At 44.6% G+C, this 24,789-nt stretch overlaps 1 protein-coding gene across 4 annotated transcripts; it reads right to left on the reverse strand.

The window, feature by feature from the left end:
• Positions 1–16,026: 16,026 nt before the first annotated feature.
• TRAPPC5 (trafficking protein particle complex subunit 5) lies at positions 16,027–19,459 on the reverse strand. Of its 4 annotated transcripts, none has more exons than XM_077327390.1 (2): positions 19,263–19,459; positions 16,027–17,731 (listed from the first exon to the last, which is right to left on the reverse strand). In XM_077327390.1, the coding sequence occupies exon 2, from the start codon at positions 17,725–17,727 to the stop codon at positions 17,161–17,163; it is 567 nt and encodes a 188-aa protein (XP_077183505.1). In that variant the 5' UTR covers positions 17,728–17,731; positions 19,263–19,459; the 3' UTR covers positions 16,027–17,160. The 4 variants fall into 4 exon arrangements, with proteins under 4 accessions (XP_077183505.1, XP_077183506.1, XP_077183504.1 ...); XM_077327391.1 differs by lacking the exon at positions 19,263–19,459 and adding an exon at positions 19,005–19,168; XM_077327389.1 differs by lacking the exon at positions 19,263–19,459 and adding an exon at positions 18,798–18,820.
• Positions 19,460–24,789: the final 5,330 nt, after the last annotated feature.

A 24,789-nucleotide genomic window follows, 5' to 3' on the forward strand; every position in this document is an offset into this window, starting at 1 on the left:
GTGAAGGAGGTGGGGACCCTAGGGGGAAGTGACCATGTCCTCATAGAATTCCTTTTGAGATGGGGAGCCAAGGAAGCTTGTAGCCAGACGCGGATGTTGGATTTTCGTAGGGCAAACTTTAATAAACTCAGAGACATGATGAGTGTCATACCATGGACGAGAATGCTGGAAGGGAAGGGAGCATGTGAAGGGTGGGCGCTACTCAAACAAGAGCTATTGCATGCTCAATCAATGACTATTCCAGAAATACGAAAACACTGCAGGAGCTCTAAGAAGCCTATTTGGATGAACAGAGAACTTCAAGAGGAACTAAGAAAGAAAAGGAAAATGTTCAGGAAATGGAGGGAAGGACAGAGCTCTAAAGAAGAGTACCTACAGGTTACTAGGCACTGTAGATCAATCATCAGAAAGGAAAAAGCTGAGAGTGAGCTAAGATTGGCCAGGGAAGCCCATTGTAACAAGAAAAGATTTTTCAGTTACGTGAGGAGCAAACGTAAAGTAAAGGAGGCAATAGGCCCACTGTTGGGTGCGGATGGACAAACTCTAACAAAAGATGCAGAGAAAGCAGAAAGGCTTAGTGCCTATTTTACATCTGTTTTTTCCCACAGGTCAAAGTGTTTAGGCACATCTAGAGATGGCTGTAGCCAAAGGATAGTGTCTGGGTGGCAGGTTAACATGGATAGAGAGGTTGTCGAGAGGCATTTAGATGCACTGGATGAGTTCAAATCCCCTGGTCCGGATGAAATGCACCCGAGAGTACTGAAAGAACTTTCCAGAGAACTTGCACAGCCCTTATCCATCATCTTCGGAACCTCTTTAAGGACTGGAGATGTCCCGGAGGACTGGAAAAGAGCAAACGTTATTCCGATCTTCAAAAAAGGGAGGAAGGATGACCCGGGAAACTACAGACCAATGAGTCTGACCTCTGTTGTGGGGAAGATAATGGAGCAGATATTAAAGGGAGCGATCTGCAAACATCTGGAGGACAATTTGGTGATCCAAGGAAGTCAGCATGGATTTGTCTCCAACAGGTCCTGCCAGACCAACCTAGTTTCCTTTTTTGACCAAGTAACAGGTTTGCTGGATCGGGGAAATTTGGTTGATGTCATTTACTTGGATTTTAGTAAAGCTTTTGACAAGGTTCCCCATGATGTTCGGATGGATAAGTTGAAGGACTGCAATCTGGATTTTCAGATCGTTAGGTGGATAGGGAATTGGTTAGAGAACCGCACTCAAAGAGTCGTTGTCAATGGTGTTTCATCAGACTGGAGAGAGGTGAGTAGCGGGGTACCTCAGGGTTCGGTGCTCGGCCCGGTACTTTTTAACATATTTATTAATGATCTAGATGAGGGGGTGGAGGGACTACTCATCAAGTTTGCAGATGACACCAAATTGGGAGGACTGGCAAATACTCCGGAAGATAGAGACAGAGTTCAACGAGATCTGAACACAATGGAAAAATGGGCAAATGAGAACAAGATGCAATTTAATAAAGATAAGTGTAAAGTTCTGCATCTGGGTCAGAAAAATGAAAAGCATGCCTACTGGATGGGGGATATGCTTCTAGGTAGCACTGTGTGTGAACGAGACCTTGGGGTACTTGTGGATTGTAAACTAAACTTGAGCAGGCAGTGTGATGCAGCGGTAAAAAAGGCAAATGCCATTTTGGGCTGTATCAACAGAGGCATCACATCAAAGTCTCAAGATGTCATAGTCCCATTGTATACGGCACTGGTCAGACCACACCTGGAGTACTGTGTGCAGTTCTGGAGGCCTCACTTCAAGAAGGACATCGATAAAATTGAAAGGGTACAGAGGAGAGCGACGAAGATGATCTGGGGCCAAGGGACCAAGCCCTATGAAGATAGGTTGAGGGACTTGGGAATGTTCAGCCTGGAGAAAAGGAGGTTGAGAGGGGACATGATAGACCTCTTTAAGTATTTGAAAGGTTGTCACTTGGAGGAGGGCAGGATGCTGTTTCTGCTGGCTGCAGAGGAGAGGACACGCAGTAATGGGTTTAAACTTCAAGTACAACAATATAGGCTAGATATCAGGAAAAAGTTTTTCACAGTCAGAGTAGTTCAGCAGTGGAATAGGCTGCCTAAGGAGGTGGTGAGCGCCCCCTCACTGGAAGTCTTCAAGCAAAGGTTGGATACACACTTTTCTTGGATGCTTTAGGATGCTTAGGGCTAATCCTGCGTTGAGCAGGGGGTTGGACTAGATGGCCTGTATGGTCCCTTCCAATTCTATGATTCTATGATTCTATGATTCTATGAAATGTTTATTATTTTGTATTTAACATTTCTAACAAAGGGTTGGATGGCATATCAATAAATCAATCAAATTAAGAAACTGGGGACTTTAGCTATGAAAAAGACTTTTAAATATTTTTATTATATAAATATGTCAAAAACTTAGTCTAAGATTAGATCAGAAATTGTCTCCTTTGTCAGACACTGGTTCTATAGACATGAAATTTCCTTTCATGATCTAAGACCCTAAAAAGCCCTTTCTAAAGAAGAGTTTAGCTAATTGCTGTAGTGTCCCACTTTCCTGTTTTGAGTGACTCATTTTTATCTTTATCTTTAAACCATAACAACAACAACAACAACAACTATTATTATTATTAAAGTTCAAGTTGCATGCAGACAACTCACTCCCTATCTGATTGGCCCTCCCTGGGGTTGTGCCACTAATAGGGAGAGAGCAATTAGGGCCAACTGGGGAGATTAGATGTCCTCTTCTGCCAGCTGCTTGCTGGGTGGAAGAGGAGTCAGTCTCTCTCAAAGGCCCTGCTGTTGGTATGTTGCTCCACCCCCAGCCTATTCCCACCCTCCATCTCCCCCAGGCAAGGGAAGGAAGCCAGACACTTCCTTTGCTCCCTGTGTTGGTCTCATGTTTCAGCTCTCAGAGGAGCCATCCTCTCTGAAAGGCGCTGCTGCTGGTAAGTTGCTCCACTCTCAGCCCCTTCCCAACCTTCAGCTCCCCCAGATGTGGAAGGATGGGAATCATAGATTAACAGAGTTGAGAGGGACCACCTGGTGGAATGAGCTCCCAGAGGAGTTGCGGACCCTGTGGAAGCTTTCGACATTCCACAGAGCCTGTAAAACAGAGCTCTTCCGCCAGGTTTATGGTTGAGGATGGTGCGGCGAGGTAGATCTGAAGGCCCCTCGGTGCTAAGAGGGTCACAGAATTTAGCTCCCTCTTCCCACTCTATATAGATTGGGGGGGGGGGTTAGTGGGTTGAAGACTACCGTGGTTCTCAGGAGTCTGTTTTATTGTATGTATGTCCAGAATTGTTTTAATGGGTTTTTTACTGGGGGGTTTTATGAACAGAGAGTAACCCACCATGAACCGTTCCGGGAGTGGCGGGTAATAAGTATAAATAAATAAATCTATCTTTTTCTTTCTCTTTCATTCTTCCTTTCTCTCTTTCCCTTCTTCTCTCCTTCCTCTCTCTTTCTCCTTTCTCTTCCTCTCTCACTTTCTTTCTCTCTTTCTCACTCTTACCCTTCCTTCCCCTCTTTCTCTCCCTCTTTCGTTTTCCTTTTCTTTCTCCTTTCTACCTTTCATACATTTTCTTCTCTTTCCTTCCTTCCTTTTTTCTCTCTTTCTCCCTTTTTTCTCTTTCTCCTTGTCCTTTCCCCCCTCTATTTCATTCACTTTCTTTCTCCCTCCCTCTTTTTCTTTCCTGCTCTCTTCCCCTCACTTTCATTCATTCTTTCTTTCCTTCTTACTTCCAGCATTCCTTCCTCTTTCTCTCTGTTCCTCTTTCTCCCTCTCTTCCCTCCCTTCCTTTTTCTCTCTTTCCTTTTCTTTCTCTCTCTCTTTTTCCTCACTGCCTTCCATCCACTTCTTTCTTTCCCTTCCTTCAGGAATCAAACCTAGCTCTTGAGATTAGCTCTTTAGCCACTTCACCACACTGGATCTTAAGATCAAGTGGGGAGCAGTGGGGGAGGCAGAACCTATGAACGTCATAGTGCAGGTGTATGTGCTAGTGCCCATTGTATTCCTGGGTGCAACCGGCTTTGCCTCTAGACACTGTATAAAAGATAGCACTCTCATTCACAGATGCTTATTCCCTATTTGACTATCTGCCATTGTTGATAAACCATAGCATAGCAACTGACACGAAATTACACTATCTTCTTAGAAGAGGGAGGAGGCAAAAGAAATTGAGTTAGGAGCTAAAGGATACTCAAGGGGAGGGAAGCCAGTCATAGAATCATAGAGTTGGAAGGGCCATACATCCATCTAGTCCAACTTCCTGTTCAATGCAGGAACTGCCTAAAGCTAAAAGATCACCACTGCTGCTTAAAGACCACCAGTGAGGGAGAGCTCACTACTTCCTTAAGCAGCCTATTCCACTGCTGAGCTACTCTGATCGTGAAGCCCTCCCCCCCAATATCTAGCTGATACTGTTTTACACACAATTTAAAGTCATTACTAAGGGTCCTATTCTCTACTGCCAGCAGAAACCATTCCCTGCTTTCCTCCAAGTGACAACGTTTCAAAAGAGAGTAATCATGTCTCAACCATCTCTTCTCCAGGCTGAACCTTCCCAAGTTCCTCAGCCTTTCCTAACAGTGTTTGGTCTGCAGGTCCTGGATCATCCTTGTCACTCTCCTCTGCACTCTCTCAATTTTGTCCGCATCCTTTCTGTAGTGAAGCCTCCAGAACTGCACACAAAACTTCAGGCGTGGTCTGACCAATGAAGTATACAGACGGAGTATGACATCTTGAGATTTCAATGTGATGTCTCTTTTGTACCCCCAAGACTGCATTCACCTTCTTTACCGCTATATCCCACTGTCTGCTCATATTTAGCTTATAGTTCAAAAGTACTACAAGAACACAGGCATTGAACAAAAATTATTTTCCTGAACTCCTCATTGCTCAAACAATGCAAACATCTTGTCCTAATGATGATGTAAATTATCTTAATACTGAAAAGCTTCTTTTACAGATAGAGCTTGCTCTTTAATGAGGAACTTTTCATGAAGCCTCTCCATCTCACAGCACACAACTTTGACCATAGGCATCTGAATTACTCTTAATACTATTCTGTCAGTTAAACCCTTGATTATGGCCCCTCTTGTCTTCATTGTTGGGAGTCCCAGGCTCTGTTTTGCTGGGTCACCATCTCCTGGTCAGGCATCCTAGATATCATCCCATAATCCTTTTTCAAGTAGGTGACTCTTCATTCATTCCCTCCAAATTAGATAATTGTTCTCTATGCATCAAGTGACTATGCTGTGCAGCACAGGAAGTCATCATCTTTGTTCTCGCCTGCTTGTGTCATCTACCTTTAATCAGAGATGTGTTTAATGTGAGCCATCATAAACCCTGTTGACAGAGTAATTAATACAACATTGGTGCACAACCTGATTAAAGAATAGATAAAGATTTATTTAGGAACTAACGTATTTGATAGGAAAGAGGAAAGACAGAGATAGGTTCCTAACTACATCTCCAGCTGAGGGAGAGGGTAAGTGTGAGTATGGCACTTCACAGGAGAGGGAAACTGCTGTAAGAGTTATCTGGAGACATAAGGAATGAGACTTAACAGGAGAGGTGCTGACTAATTCCCTTTTCCAACAAGAACTGCAATTTTAATTTTATTCATGCATTTTTTATACTGCCCCTCGCTGTGATGCAAGTGTAGGTTTAATATAAACTGTTGGGGGATGGAAGATCTTACCAGGAGAAAGAGGAAGGCCCATGCCATGCCACTAGCGTTTCAAAGAAATTATCCAAGAAGTGTGCCAATAAAATAATAATTAAATGATTTTTTTAAGATGTAAGATTCCATTAAATTTAAATACTGGTGGACATCTAAAACCTTGTATAAAATAAGAATGCTTATTTACTCTTAAAAGGTACTGTTTATCTTAATAGTGGTGGCACAGAATTTGACAATGTAAACAGTTGTATGGCTTTCCCCATAATTTAGTAGTATCTTAATCTTTTCCCTTGATGACTGTCCTGAATATTTGCCTAGAATAGGTTGTAATAATTCGCCTTGGGTTGTATTATAAAAGGGGCAATAGAGAAAGAAATTCTCTCTAGTTTCTACCTGCCCACTGTTATAAGGACACAGTCTCTGGAGTAGGGGAACGTTCCTGTAACACCCTCCAAAAATAGCCGTGGGCAGGGCAGGGCAGGGCAGAGCATCTGGCCAGCATTAAAGTTTGTGTTTGGTTATTATTCTCCACAATAAAAATAGCTGGCTTAAGCAGGTATTTATTTCTGTCTGGAGCCAGAAAACCTGGGGCTTTATTTACATCCACTTGCTGGCCAATATCTTGGATTCTTTGTTTGATTATGATTTTGAACAATAAAAAAAAGAAAGTCCTATCCCAATGGCAGTAAAATAAAACATTATTCAAAAATAAAGAGTGTCCTTTCTATGTTTTTTGTCTTTTATTCAGTAGGACTTCTGCCAAAACAGCAGTTAAAATACCTTCCTCGGTAACGTCCTGAATATAGATAAAAGTTATTATTACAATATTGCTAAACATATTGCAATATATAAAATAAAATAAGCTAAACCACCATACCTCTAGTTCTTCATCATTTGCATCAATGTTTAAAGAGATCACAATTTTTAAACTGTAATATAATATAAACTATGCATTAATTGGTATCTATTACAGAAATCCAAAGAAATAATCTTATCGTAATAATACTGAACCTCCAAATGGTAAATAGTATAATTTTGGCCACAGGCTCACAATAGTATGGGGATACTGGTTTATAATGATGCATTCCCAACCTTTCTTAATTATGACCTCAGTTTAAATCTGCAGAAATGTCCCAGGTGTACATCATAATAGCCATTTTCTGTTAGGATGATGATCCTTAAAATACTAAAAAAAAAAAAAAATGACAGTTCTAGCAATGTGTTTAAACCCCATGGCTGCAGGGAATTCATTGTGCAGATGTAGAAGGATTCATGTTGAAGTAATCTTCGCTGTATATCAGTTTTCTGGTGACTTGTGTTTGTGATATGTTCAATGCCAAAGAAGTGCAATTATTTTATTTATATAGAAATTGTTATTTATATAGAAATTAAACAGAGTGGGTGGTCTTTCTCCTTTAGGGCTCTCCCTGCACCATCGATTCCAAGGATAGAATGTATCAGCTCTGAGTGGGAGACGGTCGAGAACTTGGCTGTCTGGTTGGTGTACTGTGCACCCACCGCCCCTCCAGACTCCTTGTCAGGCCTGCTGGAAGCGGCAGCTGCCTGGACGCTGCAGTACCCTAAGCTTCTGGTCTTGGGGGACTTCAACATCCATGCGGATGCACCGCCTTCAGGACTTGGCCTGGACCTGGTGTCAGCCATGGAGACACTGGGGTTCTTGCAATTTGTTGCTGGTCCCACTCATCAGGCTGGCTATAGCCTTGATTTAATCTTTGGCACAGGTGTAGCGGTAGATCTGGTGGCGAATAACATCATTTCATGGTCATTTCATAGATTACTGGCAGTCTTCAAGCAAAGGATACACACTTTTCTTGGATGCTTTAGGATGTATTGGGCTGATCCTGCGTTAAGCGGGGGGTTGGACTAGATGGCCTGTATGGCCCCTTCCAACTCTATGATTCTATGATTCTATGGTTGGACGACCACGCCCTGACGGCCCAGTTAAGGATGCCACCCTCTCACCGGTTGGATGACAGATGCATTTTAGTCCGCCCATGGAGACTTATGGATTTCCAGAGATTCCTGAATGCTCTACAGCAGTGGTCCCCAACCTTTTTATCACCAGCGACCACTCAATGCTGGGGACCACTCAATGCCTTTTACTGAGGCCCGGTGGGGGGGGTAGTTTACTCCTCTACTCTCAACCACTGCCCTAACGCTCTCTGATTGCTATGGTAATGTTTAAACATCCCTTCAAAATAAGATATAGACACGCCACAACAATGAAGTGTGTTGTAAAGGGCTGGGGGGATGAACTAAAGTGCCGGGGGGGGGGGGGAGAAGGCATCCTTCGGGGCCCACCTCCAATTAGTTGAAGGACCACATGTGGTTCACGGCCCACAGGTTGGGGATCGCTACTCTACGGGATCCGATGCTGGCAGCCTTGATGGAAGACCGGCAGTTCCGCCTGTCAGCTTCCATGATGACATTGCTCCTAGATGCCCTCTCCACCCTCACCTCAAACAAGCTCCATGGTATGCCCAGGAGCTTCGGGAGAGGAAGAAGGAAGTGAGACGGCTAGAGCGAGTGTGGCCGAAGACTCGCAACGAGGCGACTAGGACTTCTCATCACAAGCTTATGACGGCGTATGAGAATGCGGTGAAAGCGGCGAAACGAGACTTCTACACCTCAGAAATCGCATCCGCAAACTCTCGCCCAGCACAATTATTTAGAGTGATTAGGTCTCTTAATGCCCTCAAGGAAGGGTATCAAAAGATAAGGGAATTAGATTTGAGCTGTGTGGCTTTATCGAGCTATTTTGTGGACAAAGTTCTATCGCTCTGCCGCAACCTTCCTGCCACAATTGACACAGTTTGTGAACTGGAAGCTCCATGGCCGTCACAGGAGTTGGTGTTTGATGGCTTCAGGCGGTTCTCTTTAACCAAAGTGGACAAGTTGCTAGGGTCAGTGAGGGCAACCACCTGTCCCTTAGATCCCTGTCCATCTTGACTGCTCAGACCAGGCAACAAACGGATAGGTGGCCCCTTGAGTGAAATTGTAAATCTCTCCCTAACATTGGGAGATTTCTCTGAGGGGCTCAAGGAAGCAGTGGTGCACCCTCTACTGAAAAAAACATCGCTGGACCCATGGGACCCTGCCAGCTACCACCCAGTCTCGCATCTGGGCGGATCCGGTTCTAACCTTTAAGGCTTTACGCGGGCTGGGACCCACATACCTGAGGGACCGCCTAGCACCCTATGCCCCCTGCAGGGCTCTGCGCTCTGCGAGTGAGAATCTTCTGGTCGTTCCCGGCCCTAGGGAAGCACGCCTAGCCTTGACCAGGGGCCAGGGCCTTTTTGGTCCTGGCCCCCACCTGGTGGAATGAGCTCCCGGGAGAGCTGCGGGCCCTGCAGGACCTTTCAAAGTTCCACAGGGCCTGCAAGACGGAGCTTTTCCGCCAGGTCTATGGTTGAGGTTGTGGCTGCTGGGGTACATCGACTGCTCTCCCCCGGGCTTCTTCTTGAACATCGTTGACCTCCTTCTCCTCCACCCCTCCTTTTTTAGGAAGGGGGTAGGAAGGGGATCTTATTATTGTGCTGCCATGTTGTGACATTTTTAAGTCTTTTAATGGGAGTTTTAATGGGGTTTTAAGACACTGTAACCCACCACGAGCCATTTGGGAGTGGCGGGAAATAAATCAAAATAATAATAATCATCATCATCTTGCGTTTCTGGGCAAGTTATTGGAGTGGGCCACGGCGGATCAGCTCCTAGCATTCTTGGAAGAAACTTTGGCTCTGGACCCATACCAGTCTGGCTTCCTACCTGGCCATAGGGAGGTGATCACGCTGGTCACCTTGATGGATGATATCCAGTGCCAGCTGAATTGAGGTAGCTCAGCCATTCTTGTGCTTTTAGATCTGTTGACTGCATTTGAAATGGTCAACCACAAGACTTTGGCCCACCGCCTTGCTGGGGCCGGGATTAGGGGGCCACACTAAAGTGGCTAGTCTCCTTTCTCTGGAACTGGACACAGAGGATTGCAGTGGGGGAAGAGTTGTCGGCCCCTTTTGGGCTCCCATGTGGAGTACCTCAGGGGGCGATACTCTCCCCTTAACCTTTTAGAAGTTGATTCTTATATGCCGCTTTTCTCTACCTGAAGGAGGCGGCTTACAATCACCTTCCTTTTTCTCTCCCCACAACAGACACCCTGTGAGGTGAGTGAGGCTGAGAGGGCCCTGATAACACTGCTTGGTCAGAACAGCTTTATCAGTGTTGTGGCGAGCCCAAGGTCACCCAGCTGTGGTTGCATGTGGGGGAGTGCAGAATTGAATCTGGCATGTCAGATTAGAAGTCCACACTCATAACCACTACACCAAGCTGGCTCTCTTTTAACATCTATATGCGCCCTCTAGCCCAGCTTGTCCAAGGCTATGGGCTGGGTTACCATCAATATGGAGATGACACCCAGCTCTACTTCCCAATGGACAGCCGGCCGGACTCCCCCCTCTCCCAGATACATTTGTCAGATGTTTAGAGGCAGTGGCTGGATGGCTCAGGCAAAGTCGCCTGAAATTCAACCCCTCCAAGACGGAGGTCCTGTGGCTGGGTAGAAGGGGGCAGGATCAGGAAGCGCCTCTCCCATGCCTGGATGGGGTGCAATTAACACTGGCACCAGAAGCCAGGAACTTGGGTGTGATCTTTGATGCCATGGGGGCTCATGTCACAAAAGTAACTCGAATGGCGTTTTTTCATCTGTGCCAAGCATGGCTACTAGCGCCCTACCTACCCTCCAAACACTTGGCGACAGTGATCCATGCAACAGTCACTTCCAGACTAGACTGTAATTCACTCTATGCTGGACTACCCTTGGCTTTGATCCGGAAATTGCAGCTGGTACAGAACGCGGATGTAAGGGTCCTCACTGGGACATCTTGGAGGGCCCATATTCAGCCGGTGCTACGCCATCTGCACTGGTTACCAGTCTGCCTCTGGATCAAGTTTAAGGTTCTGGTTTTAACTTTTAAGGCTACACGCGGCCTGGGTCCGGCTTATCTGTGGGACTGCTTATCTGCTTATGCCCCCGCAGGGCTCTTCGCTCTGCGAGTATGAATTTACTGATGGTCCTGGGTCCCCAGGACATACGCCTGGCCTCAACCAGGGCCAGGACTTTTTCAGCCCTGGCCCCAACCTGGTGGAACAAGGTCCTGGAAGAGCTATGGGCCCTGCAGAATTTGTCAGCTTTCCCCAGGGCCTACAAGACGGAGCTCTTCCGCCAGGCATATGGTTGAGGCCAGGGTGACTCTCGGCGCTGTCAGCTGTGGATCTCTAGCCAAAACCAACTAAGTCCCTCACTCCCAGAGTAATAGACCATTGCTGGATGGGGGGAGGGGAGTGGGTTATATATTTATTATCTGCCATCATGATATTGTGTTTTAATTACCTTTTAATGGGTTTTTATGGGATTTTATTGTTCTTATGAATCTCTGTAAACCTACACAAGACATTTGAGAGCAGTGGTATATAAATATAAAGATAAATAAATAAATAAAATATCAACAAAAGCAGCATAAATGGAGGCAGGGCTGGTGGTGTATTTTTCTGCTAGATGTTTAATAATCATACAGTGATTAACAGTGGAGGCACCTTCCCTAAACCCTGCCTGTTCGATCCCTATTAGCCCTTCCTGTTCTAGCCAAGACTTCAATTTATCTAATAAATGCCTACTGTAAAGCTTGCTAGGGACACTCAGTAGACTGATTGTTCAGTAATTGGCTGGATCATTGCACCCTCCTTTTTTGTAAAATGGTACTATCACTGCCATCTCCCAACCTTTGGGGACTTGGCTTGTCCTGTCAATAAATGTAAAGAGTGCTGCAAGTAGGGGTGTCCACCACTCCTCATTATTCTTCAACAATTTGGGAGGAATACCATCTAACCCAGGGGCTTTGCAACTCCTCAGTTTAATTACTGATGTAATTTCACTGTGTCACAGGTGGCCAATCAGAAAAATCTTACTGGGGGGGGGGGCTAACAGTTTGGGAAGTTTCTTTATAGAAATTCTGGAAGTATGTGATCCATGTATATGGTGGGATACATGATACCATAAAGGTTTTGTTATCCAATTTTACTCCTGATGTTAACTTCCAGACTTGACTGATTGAATGAGTAATTTTCATAACTATTACTATTACTCTTTACTATTTATTACTCTATTATTATTTTCTTTTTACTAAGCAGTATTTTATAATTTTTCAAGGTTTAATAACCAGAGCAGAGGCCTCATTTCTGTGTTCCAACCCCACCTCAGTGTTCATCCTATATGTTTCTGCTAGATCTTTCTTTGCTTTGGCACATTCTTCATTGAAACAAGGCTTATTTGAGTGATATAATTTAGAACTATATAGGGAGAACTTTTGGATTATAACTGATTTTAACCTCTGTTAGCATGGCATATAACCCTAGAGGATTCTGGGGAGGATTATATTCTAGAATTGCCTTGTCAAGGGTCTAATATTCTTCTCTATTTAACTTTTCTCAGCTGGGGTGTCCATCTAGCCTGACAACCAAAATATTGACCTTGAAATACCTGGAATGGGTCTTCTAAAACTAGATGAAAATTGCCTGTGAGGATGAAAATTATGGAGAGGCAAATGATCCCTCTCCAAAAAAAGGTAAAAACTGAAATCTGGTAATTTGACTTTAAAAAGACTCCATTGTCATAATGTAATCAATTGTGGAGGCTTTAGAACCTGCCAGGTAGGTATACTCACCTGGTTAGTCCCCTACAACTGACCCATTTCGTATGAATACATTTAATTTACATACTAACAAGACCAGAAGGGACCCTGCATAATTCAATTTTTGGTCCTTAGAGACCTGGGAGAGGAGATAATTGGATATTCCTTCCTCATTGTCATAAGGTAGTAATGTATATTTAGCACAAATTGATTATCAGGGCCTATATGATCATTCAGGTCCCAAACCACTAACATCCCTAACTCTGGATATGTCAGGCTGGTTGATTAAAGATAAACTTCTAGAGTTTTCCAAATAGTTGTAACCTCCGCTACCCTGTCTTGTGGTGGTAAATAGAAATTGATAATTAACATCTTAAATTCATCCCAACAAGCTAGGATGGACATAACCAGGTTCTTAAGAGCAGTCTTCCCCAACCCCTGGGTGGCGGATAGGTCCCAGGCCATGCAGCCTTCGGTACCAGTCGCAGCGAGGGGGAGGCGCAGGCACATCACCCTCCCCCCCCCATGGCATGGCGCTCGCTGCGCTGGGAGCTTCAGCAGCCGATCGCTCCCGGGCCCTGGCGCAGCGAGCACCGCGGGGGGGGGGGAGGCGCGGGCGCTGGCACACAGGTGGGCACAAACGCCTCCCTTCCCCCACAGCACGGCGCTTGATGTGCCAGGGTCCGGGAGGGGTTTGTGGCTCACTCAAGGAGTCAGGTCATTGGATTCTCAACACCATGTTGATTCTTTTGGGCTGGTGGTTTACTCTTCGTTTATAAAGGGAGGGACTTGCACCGTCTTTGAATATGCATTATAAAAATGTGGTACTTAACAATGAAAAGCATACCTACTGGATGGGGAATACACTTCTAGGTAACACTGTGTGTGAACCAGACCTTGGGGTACTTGTGGATTGTAAACTAAACATGAGCAGGCAGTGTGATGCAGCGGTAAAAAAGGCAAATGCCATTTTGGGCTGTATCAACAGAGGCATCACATCAAAATCACAAGATGTCATAGTCCCATTGTATACGGCACTGGTCAGACCACACCTGGAGTACTGTGTGCAGTTCTGGAGGCCTCACTTCAAGAAGGACGTAGATAAAATTGAAAGGGTACAGAGGAGAGCGACGAGGATGATCTGGGACCAAGCTCTATGAAGATAGGTTGAGGGACTTGGGAATGTTCAGCCTGGAGAAAAGGAGGTTGAGAGGGGACATGATAGCCCTCTAAGTATTTGAAATGTTGTCACTTGGAGGAGGGCAGGATGCTGTTTGCATTGGATGCAGAGGAAAGGACATGCAGTAATGGCTTTAAACTACAACGATATAGGCTAAATACCAGGAAAAAGTTTTTCAGTCAGAGTAGTTCAGCAGTGGAATAGGCTGCCTAAGGAGGTGGTGAGCTCCCCCTCACTGGCAGTTTTCAAGCAAAGGTTGGATACACACTTTTCTTGGATGCTTTAGGATGCTTTGGGCTGATCCTGCTTTGAGCAGGGGGTTGGACTAGATGCCTTGTATGGTCCCTTCCAACTCTATGATTCTAAGGGTCTCTCTCCTTTTCATCAATAAGGGTACAATCCTATTCAACCGAAACATATGTAATTGCCAGCCTTTTGTAGAAAGTTTTACTTGGCAACCAATACATGTCTTCTATATCTTCCTTAAGCAGTCCTCCATGTGTTATTTGTCTTAAAGAATCTATTACAACTATTAATTTACCATGTTCTCCTATAAGAAATGCCAGTTGGTTCTTCGGTAATCTGCAAGTGTTATAATTCCTAGAAGGTTGCAGTCTTTTTAAATGTTAAATCCCAAGGTTAGTTGGGTAATATTTGTATTGTTTTGTGCTTAAATAGCTGTCCTTGTTTCCTTCCTTGGATTAGATTCATGTGTAACCCTGATTATACTTTTCCCTGTAGGTTCTGCGATAGGCGATTTATAATCTGTCCAACTCATACAACTTCAAAAAAATTTGGTCAATCTTCATGTAAAGGTTATAGTGTCAGTAATAAGAGATGTCTGTTTCATTTAAATATCCGTATTGCTTGCCTGTTCTGGAGTTCTCTGTGGCCTCAATTGACCCAACTGTTCCCTTCTTGTAGCACTACCTTCCAAGGAGACCAAATTTCCTGCTTCATCTTCTACTGGAGGAATTCTTGTTCAAGTGCAGCAAATCTGTTAAAGAGCTGAGCTGTTTCCATAGCAGCCTCAGCATTCTTGTCCTTGAAAAAGCTGTCCAATCTCAGCTTTTTGTCAGTTCTGCAGCCGGGCTGCTCTGGAGTAGAGCATCGGCATTTCTCTCCCAGCCAAGTAGTTTATCTCAGTATTGAAGATAAGCTTGGTTCTATATTTCTTTCCCTTCAGTCGCAAAGTTTCCTGTCTTTCCTTAATAATTAAAAGTCCCAAGAGTAAGCCTCAAATATTTTGAAAAACTCAGACCGAGAGCTTGAGGCACCTGCTACTCACGCTGCCGCCATCTTCCTCCCTTGGGGGAATCCCAGATCCACATAATTTATTCAAGCAAGTTTGTAAAACCATTTTGTGTTGCGGTGCCTTATTACCTGCAAAGAAAAGCTCTATCAAATAGTTGTTTTGCATTGTTTGTGGAAGGATCGAGCTTTCACGATCTTTTCAGGCAGGCTGTTCCACAACATGAGAACAACAGGGAAAACGTGTTTGGGCAGTTGTTGATTTTGCCCATTTGCAGATTAGCACCTGCAGAAATCCCTGCTGACATGAGTGATGTTGTCATGGTGGAGCATAGAGAAATAAGCAGTCCCATAATTAAGAGGGGCCATGACCATGGAGCACATTAAATGTGATAGCCAATGCTATAAACTGAACTTAGTAACAAATGGGCAGCCAATGGAAGGTTTCCTGAATGGGAGTAAGATGCATGCTCTATCTAGCTCCTGCTTATAGTCAGGCCGCATCATTCTGGACCAACTGGAATTCCTTAATAGATTTTGAGGGGAGATCAAACGCACAATGCAGTCTCATCTCAGTGTTACTGTGGTGTGGATCCAGATGGTCAGGTGAATCATTGAGGCCATTTTATGGGCTAGGCTGAGTGTGAAGAAGGGCTTTTTTGCAGCTGCATTAATTTGTTTCTCCAGTAATAAATATAGATCCAGGATAACCCCCAAGGGTTTTAACAGAGTCAGTAAGGCTCAGCTGAACTCCACTGAAAGTGAAGACAATGCCCATCAAGGCCTCTGCCTTCCCGACCACCATTACCTCTGTGTTTTCAGAGATTAGTTTTGTATTGTTGACTTTTAGCCAATTAATCACTGCAGCCAGGCAGCAATTCAGAACCTCTACTGCATCACCAGATTTGGATGAGGATATATAGAGCTGAGTATCAACAATAAACCCCAAACTATGAATAATTTGTCCTAAGGGCTTTACATAGAGATTAAAAAGCATGGGAAATAGAACTGTGCTCTGTAGAACCACACAAGATAGTTGCACACCTATGATGCCTGGTTTCCAACAGCAATCCTTTGAGGAATGAGAAATGATCTGAACCAGTTCAAAGCACATCCCCTGGACTGGATACAAAACAGGAAGAAAATGAGTACTGTAAGTTCAATTCTTTCAAATGTCTTAAGATCAAAAAAGCAGACAAAAAGCCCTACAATGGTTATTCAACAGTTTATTAACTGGGAGGACAAGAACAGACCATTTCGAACCTTTAGCATAATAACTGCATTTATAATAGAACAATCCTAAATTATTTTTAAGAAAATACTCCAGCAAGCTAAATTTTTTCAATCATAGATTCTTGGTATTTTCTTTTTTCTTTAATAGCAAAGTAACAAAGAGTCTCACCCGTTCCTCAGGAATCCTAATGCATATTCATTCCACACACACTGGATAATGAACTTTCAATGCACCATGAAGCAGGTTTTCCTGTTTTGCACAGGAAAATCCACCTTCAAAAGCACACTGAAATTGCATTATCCAACGTGTGTGGAATGAGTATGTATTAGGATTCCTGTGGAATACTGTTCAGAGATGGATATCTGCTGCTACGTTGCAACTTAAGGCTGGAATGTCCTTGGGAGAACAACTCATTGTTTGGACCCCTCCAACCCTGACTTCAGAAAGAAGGGAAGTGCTAGATCTAGAGCTCTGCTGCCTTTGTGTCTCCAGAGCAACAGTAAAGGGGGTCAGAACTCAGTGATCAAGAATTGTCAGAATAAAATGGCTTTGAAAAAACAGTTCCAACTCATTCCTGTGGGCAAGAATACAAGAAAGCCACAACACCAACTCAGAGGCTAACTATGCAGCAGCAAAAATATAAACGCAAGAACTTCTTGGCTCAATCTAAATGCAAAATGACCATCCACATTCATGCTTTAGAACTATTAACTAGGTGCAACTAGCAGCCACAAAGAAATATAAGATGATAGGCAAGAAAGATGCTTTAAATTAAAACATCTATATGTCAGCTAATCTTCACGCTCCTCGCTGGCTACGCTACAGTGTGGCAGGGGAAAGTATAATCTTCATTGCCTGCCCAGCTTCCAGACTTGCCAAGCTTAAAAATGCAGTCAGGGAAGATCTCTGGAAATTGAAATGGTCCTGGGTAATCAGTCCTAATGCTGGAGAAAAAGTCACTGTCAAAGCTAATGCATGGAACATAACATGACGTGGGCTGGTTTCCCCACACTTCATGCAGCCCAAACATGGTCAGGGCAGCAAGGTCAAAATCCTGCCAGAGTACATATTACACAAAAGCCATTCAGATCAGTTCAGAGACAGTTTGTACTCAGCGGCCATCCAGAGCTTTATCACGTGCTATAACCGACTCATCAAATTTGATCATGAGGGTGGTGCCTTTGTGCCAGTGGGCTGTGACCTTCGCAGGGAAACCACTGCAGGTGAGCATGGCCTCCACAATGCCTGCTGTGAAGGAGGCACAATTGAGAGTGCTGTTCTCCTTGGGCACTGAAATGTATGTGTTGATGAGGGGCTCCTTTTCAATGATGTAGTAGGTCTTGTCATCATCATTGGCTTGCTCCAGCTTGTCAGCTTCCTTTCCAAAGAGCGCCTTCCACACAGTCACCTTGATGAAGAGCAGAATGTTGATCACTTTTGTCTCGCGTTTGCCATTTTTCTCCCGCATCACCAGAACATCCAGGATGCGGGCTCCCACCTGCTGGCCAAATTCAGAAAGCTTGTTCTGAAGTTCTGAGACAGAGTATACCCGGTTCTGGCAGTACTGCACAATCTCAGAGAAGAGTAGTGAAAAAGCACTGAGACTGACATCAGTCTTTGGGCGGGTGAGGGACCGCTCAAGAATAGCTGACTTCCCACGAGTAAAGCGAGCATCCATGGTGCTATTGAGAAAAGAAAAGAAAACTATTTACACCTAAAGCACCTGCCTGAATCAGTATAACAGTCAACCTGTCCTGGATAGCCCAGGAAAGCCCAATCCTGTCAGATCTCGGAACCCCAGGGTTGTGATGCCAGGGCAGGCAATGGCAAACCACCTCCAAATGTCTCTTTCCTGGCTGCCACACATTACACACGTGCCATATGATAAATAAATAAATAAATAACATAACAGTATGTAAAACAGGGCCTTGTTTTTGCAGTAGCTTCTAAATGCTACCTATAGTGCAGGAGGAGGAAACCTATAAGCTATTATGATATAGCAGTTTGAGGCACAGAGCTGGAAACAGTAATCACATAAGGACTGTGGATGTTCCCTGCTTTCCCATGCCTACAGCAGTTCCTTCTAAGCCTGTTTCTCCAAGGTGAGGGAACTTCCACATAGTAATTGCCAAGCAGGCTGCAGTGTTAAGGGATAAGGTGAAATCACTCCCTCCTCTCTTATGAGAAGCGTATCCCTGCTGTTGGAAGAGCAATTTTTGCCTCATCCCTTCTCCTCACTGCATTCCACTGGCTCACATAGCTATTAATCCATATGGATGCCACAATCCTAAAGTCAGGGTTTCCTGAATTCAGAAGCAATTGCTGAGAGGAAGGGAAGGCCCACTACAGTCAAAACCTGTTGCTGACAGATTGAGGGGTCCAGCCCATAGACTGGGGACTCCTGGATTCAAATACCAGCTGAGTCATAAGGTTCACCTGGTGATCTCAAGCTGATCATTACCTTTTAGCTTAATTTATGAGCCATGTGAGAAAGAATGGGGGGGGGGGAGACCTCTCAGGGATGTCACTCTGGCACAAAAGCAGCACAGGACACAAATCAACTGCATCATCTAACCAGATTATTTTTCTAAAAATAAACATATGCTGAAGAACAAACCAAACTTCTAAAATTAAACCAATACAAAACAATACTCCGTGGCTATCACTCTGTTTGAGATCCTTGGTTTAAATACACTGATCAACCCAGACCTGTAGATAACTTAGTAAAAAATGGTGGCAGAGGCTTACAGCATGGCCACCCTCCCAACTGCAAACATAAACCGTCCTCCAGCCTCTTTCACTCTCTAGCAACTTTGGAAATTGTAGTTCTGTGGGGGAGTTGAAAGATGACCAAAGAGTTCTCACTCCCACACCCGTGAAACGTCCATCTGGGCTGCTCTTTTAGAAAACACCATGGCGGTTAACGACCCCCCACCCCAAGGAAAATCGCTGCACCAGGAACCAGGGGGTAGGTGGGGCGGGGGCGGCGTCTTCCCGCTCCGACAGAACCCGGGAAGTTGCTGATGCTGAACCCAGAGAAGGAAGCCGAAGTGGGGGCAGCAACCAAGAACCTCATTTACTCCCTTGGTCGCTCGCCCGCCCTGTAAGGCTTGTGTGGGCAACAACCCCCTTTCCTTTCTTCTTTCCCCCCGCCCCCGGCCCAGGGCCCGGGCCCGAGCCCGGGCCCGAGCCCCCGCCCAGCAGTCCGCATACCCACGACTCCCACCGGGCCGCCACTTCCGTATCGGCACCGCCCTTTACGGCTGCTGCAAAAGACGTCGCACTCCCTGACGGAAGACCGGAACTATGGCTCTGGTGTGGAGCTAGAACGCGAGCTTTATTGCCTGTAAAAACGGAACGTCACCGTCGACTACGGTTCTCTATGGCGCGCCGGGGTGTCCCTCTAGGCTTTAGCATCTCTATGGTGAAAGCTGTCGATTCCTCACAATGCAAATATCTCCAGTCTCATATCGGCATTAGATTCAGGGCAGCCGCGTTGGTTTGAAGCTGCCGAACAAAGCTTGAGACCATCGGCACCTTTAAGACCAACAGCGTTTTATGCAGATAGATCTGACTAAATGTGTTTGCACCCCGACGCTATACCTTGAATGAAATTTTGTGGGTCTTAAAGATCAGCTCTAGCTTTTGTTTTTCATATAAAATTTACGTGTGTTCCTCTGGCTCCCCCAAGTGGTCAATAGGTGTGATTACAAAAATCTATAAAGCTCATGAAATTGGAATGTAATAATGTGAATCTGAAGAGCAGAGTTAGGACTCCGTTTATGTTGGAATAAATATTAGCTTTTAAAGTGCTGCCGGACTTCTGCTTTACTTTGCTACAATGGACCAACACAGTTACTATGGCACAATCTAGTACCTTTTATTAGGATCAGCTCAATGGCTTGTAACTCTATGCCAAGGATCCCCAATATGGTGTCTGTGGATGCCCTGACACCTACCAACATCTTTTCTGGTGTCCATAAAATGTTTTTTAAAGTGGGTGGGGCTCCTGCCCAACACAGCTTCTGACTAGCCACTGGTGATCTGATTAATATTTTTCCAGCAGCAGCTGAAACCCATGTTACTTTTACTCTCTCCTCTTTCCCACTATATATTTTAATTACTTATCTTTTGTCCTGTGCTTGGGTTTCTTCTAAGAGTACATGTGTGGCTCTGCAGCAGTAGCCATTTTGTAATTGGCTCTGACTCCCTAGGTGGCCTTGTAGTTACATCCACTGTTTTGTGTCAGAATTCCAAAGGTACTTAGAAGATTTGAAAAAGGCTGGGGACCCCTACACTGTGGTTGGGCTCCTGCCACTAATGTGATGAACCATGTGTACATTTGACAAGTTCTGTTTAGTGTGCAATTTTTAAAAAATTCTCTATACTTCAAATGCAGGACCAGGCATGTGGAATGGTCAACCTTGGCCAGTTCTGCATGAGGGGAAAAGGTGGGGTGGGCACTCATATGGCAGCAGGGCTAATCCCTGCTTCCATATGACATTGCCACTGGCCCAGCCGTCTCCCAGCTCTGGCTTGGTTTAGGGCTCTGGTGCTTTGTGTTAAGAAAACACAGATATATTCCACATATCCTTTGTTACTGCAGACACAATCAGCGTCCAGGCCAAGTCTGTGTGAATACGTCCTCCCTGCCTACAGCATGCCTGAAGGGATTAAAATGCCCCAGTTGGCTTCATTGTGCTTTGCAGCACTATGGGGCTGAATGGGGCATTTCGGGAAGGTGGAATTGTGTTACAACGTAATTCCACCTTCCTGCAAATAACCCCCCTGCCACTGCCCCCCCATGTGGCAGAACCTTTCTGGCTGCATCATTGGGCTGCAGAAATTCAAAACAGACAGGGTCCACTGCCAAAATCTGTCTCCCATGGGAACACAGGAAGCGGCAGAGAATGCTGCTCTGACCCATTGGTCTGAAATTCACCCTTCTGGAGTATTCCTGATGGAGTCAGGAAGGCTCCCACAGAATTGTTCAAGAGAGCCTTTTTGTAAAGGGAATGGGCTGCAAAGGTCTCACTTTTGCTGAGGTGGGGAGCCAGTTAAAATGGTCCACCCTTGGAGACTTCCAGATCCTACTGGATTGCAGAATGTTTGGGGGGATGTTGGGATCTTAGGTGGATAGTTCCATTGACACCACCAGGGAGAGAAGGGGCCTGGAATGCAAAGCTCCTGGAAGCTGTTAGTAGAGTTGCCCTTTGCCATCTCCCATCCTTGAGATGAACTTCAGCCCCTTAAATAAGTACAAATCTGGTAGAAAAGAGCAGGAGACCAGCAGCACCATAAAAACTAACAAAACTTGTGGCAGGGGTATGAGCTTACATGAGTCACTGCTCACTTCTTCAGATACTTCCATAGAGCTGGGTGGTTTGAAGAGGCAGGGAGATATTCTGGGCACTGCAGTTCAAGAAGGATATTGAGAAGTTGGAACATGTTTAAACAAGGGTGACTAGGATGGCTGAGGTCTTGGAATCCATGCCTTGTGAGAAAAGGTTGGGAGAGTTGTTGGTTTGATTTCTTGACAGCCATTCCCAGACCAAGCCAGCTCGTCGTGGTTTACAGTAAAGAACCCAGAAAAAAACAACAATAGTCTTTTGCCAGCATAAAACACTCACTACAACCCCCTCCCATTTTACCAGTCTAGATTAGACCAGAAAGCCCCCACACATATACACATGCACACCGCCTACACTTGGGCATGTGTAGTTTGGAGAAGAGGAGGGCAAAGGGTGATATGATAGCTGCGCTTAACCATGCAAAAGAGAGACATGTTGAAAAAGAGGCCAACGTTGACTTCAGCTTTAGAGACAAGGACAAGGAGCAGTGGATTCAAATTATGGCAAAGGAGGGTCCACTTAAATATTAGAACGCATTTTCTGATGCTGAGGGCTGTTCGTAGGTGGAATATGCTGCCTCGGAAGGTGGTGGAATCTTCTTCACTGGAAGTTTTTAGGAGGAGATTGAATGAACACCTGTCAGGAATGTTGTTTTTTTAAGAAGAAGACCTGGTTTTTATAACCCACTTTTCACTGCCCAAAGGAATCTCAACGCAAAGGAGTCTTACAATCAGTTTCCCTTCCTCTCCCCACAGCAGACACCGTGTGAGGTAGGTGAGGCTGGAAGAGCTCTGATGTAACTTTGCCTTTGCTTCTTCCCAAAATATAAGTTGTGTAGCTGCATTATTTGTAAAATGTCTAAAATAAGGAAAAGCAAAGGTCATGGGGCAAGTGGGAAAGCTCAAAGAATATTGGCTTGATTACAGTTAATGGAGGAGGCTAATGGAAAAAACTTCCTGAAGAAAATCTTTGAATCATTAACTGTGAAGCCTTTGGAAGACCATAAAGACAAAAAGCTGAAGGATGGTATGATAAAAAGGTAAAGGTAAAGGTATCCCCTGTGCAAGCACCGAGTCATGTCTGACCCTTGGGGTGACGCCCTCCAGCGTTTTCATGGCAGACTCAATACGGGGTGGTTTGCCAGTGCCTTCCCCAGTCATTACCGTTTACCCCCCAGCAAGCTGGGTACTCATTTTACCGACCTCGGAAGGATGGAAGGCTGAGTCGACCTTGAGCCGGCTGCTGGGATTGAACTCCCAGCCTCATGGGCAAAGCTTTCAGACGGCTGCCTTACCACTCTGCGCCACAAGAGGCTCTATAAAGGTAAAGGTATCCCCTGTGCAAGCACCGAGTCATGTCTGACCCTTGGGGTGACGCCCTCCAGCGTTTTCTTGGCAGACTCAATACAGGGTGGTTTGCCAGTGCCTTCCCCAGTCATTACCGTTTACCCCCCAGCAAGCTGGGTACTCATTTTACCGACCTCGGAAGGATGGAAGGCTGAGTCAACCTTGAGCCGGCTGCTGGGATTGAATTCCCAGCCTCATGGGCAAAGCTTTCAGACGGCTGCCTTACCACTCTGCGCCACAAGAGGCTCTGATGGTATGATGCCCACCTATAAATGGTGGGGAAATTGTATCACACAAAAAAAGACACAGTTTATTAAATCAAACTGTGAATGATTATTACAGCACAGTGATAGCACAATATCCAACACTTTATGGATTTAGCCTTAGGTCATCATTCAGATGCAGTCCACCCCCCCCCCCAAAAAAAAAAATTCAATTTACAAACACATATGGTCGATTAAAGATATTCCCAGGTAGGGAATTGGTAACTGAATAAGATCTGGGGTGAGTCTCTATCCACCCCATCTTGCGTTTGGAGCTTAGTCATGAACAGAGAAAGGCATAAGCTCTTAATGGAAGCCAAAGGGCAAGAGCTCACTGACTTTTGGCCCTTGGATCTTAGCTTGGAGCCATGGACCTCTGCACCAGCCCAGGACAATCTTGTGGCTTATCATTTGTTTCAGGGTGGTTCTAAGGGCCTGTTCATATACATGAACACATGAAACTGCCTTATACTTGGTCCATCAATGTCAATATTGTTTATTCAGACAAATGGTGACTCTCCAGGTTCTTGGGCTGAGGTCTTTCACATCAACTGCCACCAGATTCTTTTAGCTGGAGATGCCAAAGATTGAACCTGAGACCTTCTGTCTGGCAAGCAGATGGTACCACTGAGCCACTGGGATTTTCCAAGCTACTTACAAATAAAGTATACAACATAAGTTATATGATGCAAATAATTTTGTAACTAGCTTCAAAAATCCCAGGTAGGAAAGAAGTTAAGTAAAAATACTGAGATAAATTTAAAGAAATACATTGTGATATAGCTAGAAAGACAGATTGAGCCTATTCCATGTTCTTTGCAGAATTTAGCCAGATTTCTTATTTTGGCTTCTGATTTCACCCCCAAAGCAGAAGGCTCTTCTTTCCTTCTCCACAGACATCTTAATAACCATGGAGAGATTTATTTATTTACAATTAGACTTATAGACCGCCACTCTCAGACCAGCCGGCTCATGGTGATTTACATTAAAAACATAAAATACTAAAATACAATCCACATACAACCAGCAAAACTACCATCTTGCTGACCAAACTATACAATGGATGATGGCAACAATATCTATCGCCTGTCAGGAATTCTAGTTTGGGAGACCGTATCTTGAGAAATACAGTAATTAGTCTGACTATACTGCTAAGGATATTCAATAAATATGAGAAAGGAAATATGATAAGAAAATCAGAATAATTGAGTTCAGCCTAGGGAATATAAGGGTACATTCTAAAAATACATGTGACACATCTGTATTTAAAAGTCCAACAGAAAGACGGTGGAGAATCTTGCCACTGAGAGTAAAATAAGAAACTGATTTAAATTTTACATTATAGGAAGGAAATTAAGACAATCGTTTTGAAAAGACTTGGTAAGTATAAAAACCTTATGAACAATAGCATGCAAAAAGAAATGTATGCTGAAAAGTCCATATCCTTTATTTCCCCAAAAGTACTCCAATGAAAAGGAAATGAGCTTCAAAAGTAATCATAGCATTGTTGCTTGATTATACAGTGAAAGTCTCCATTCCAAATGGGTCAAATTACCATTGCAAACACTTGTGGCTGGAGGAAATTGGGAAGCATTGCAAATGTACAAGATAACTGCAATAATGATTGGATTTTGAGCATTTCACAGCTCACTGAGTGCCTTTTTGTATTCTTCTAATAATTAAGAATGTAAGAAGAACCCTGCTGATTCAGACCAATGGTCCATCTAGTCCAATATCCTGTCTCACATAGTGGCCAATAATGATGGGCAATTCAGAGATA

Source organism: Paroedura picta, chromosome 3 (genome assembly GCF_049243985.1).
Source record: "Paroedura picta isolate Pp20150507F chromosome 3, Ppicta_v3.0, whole genome shotgun sequence".
Taxonomy (NCBI): domain Eukaryota; kingdom Metazoa; phylum Chordata; class Lepidosauria; order Squamata; family Gekkonidae; genus Paroedura; species Paroedura picta.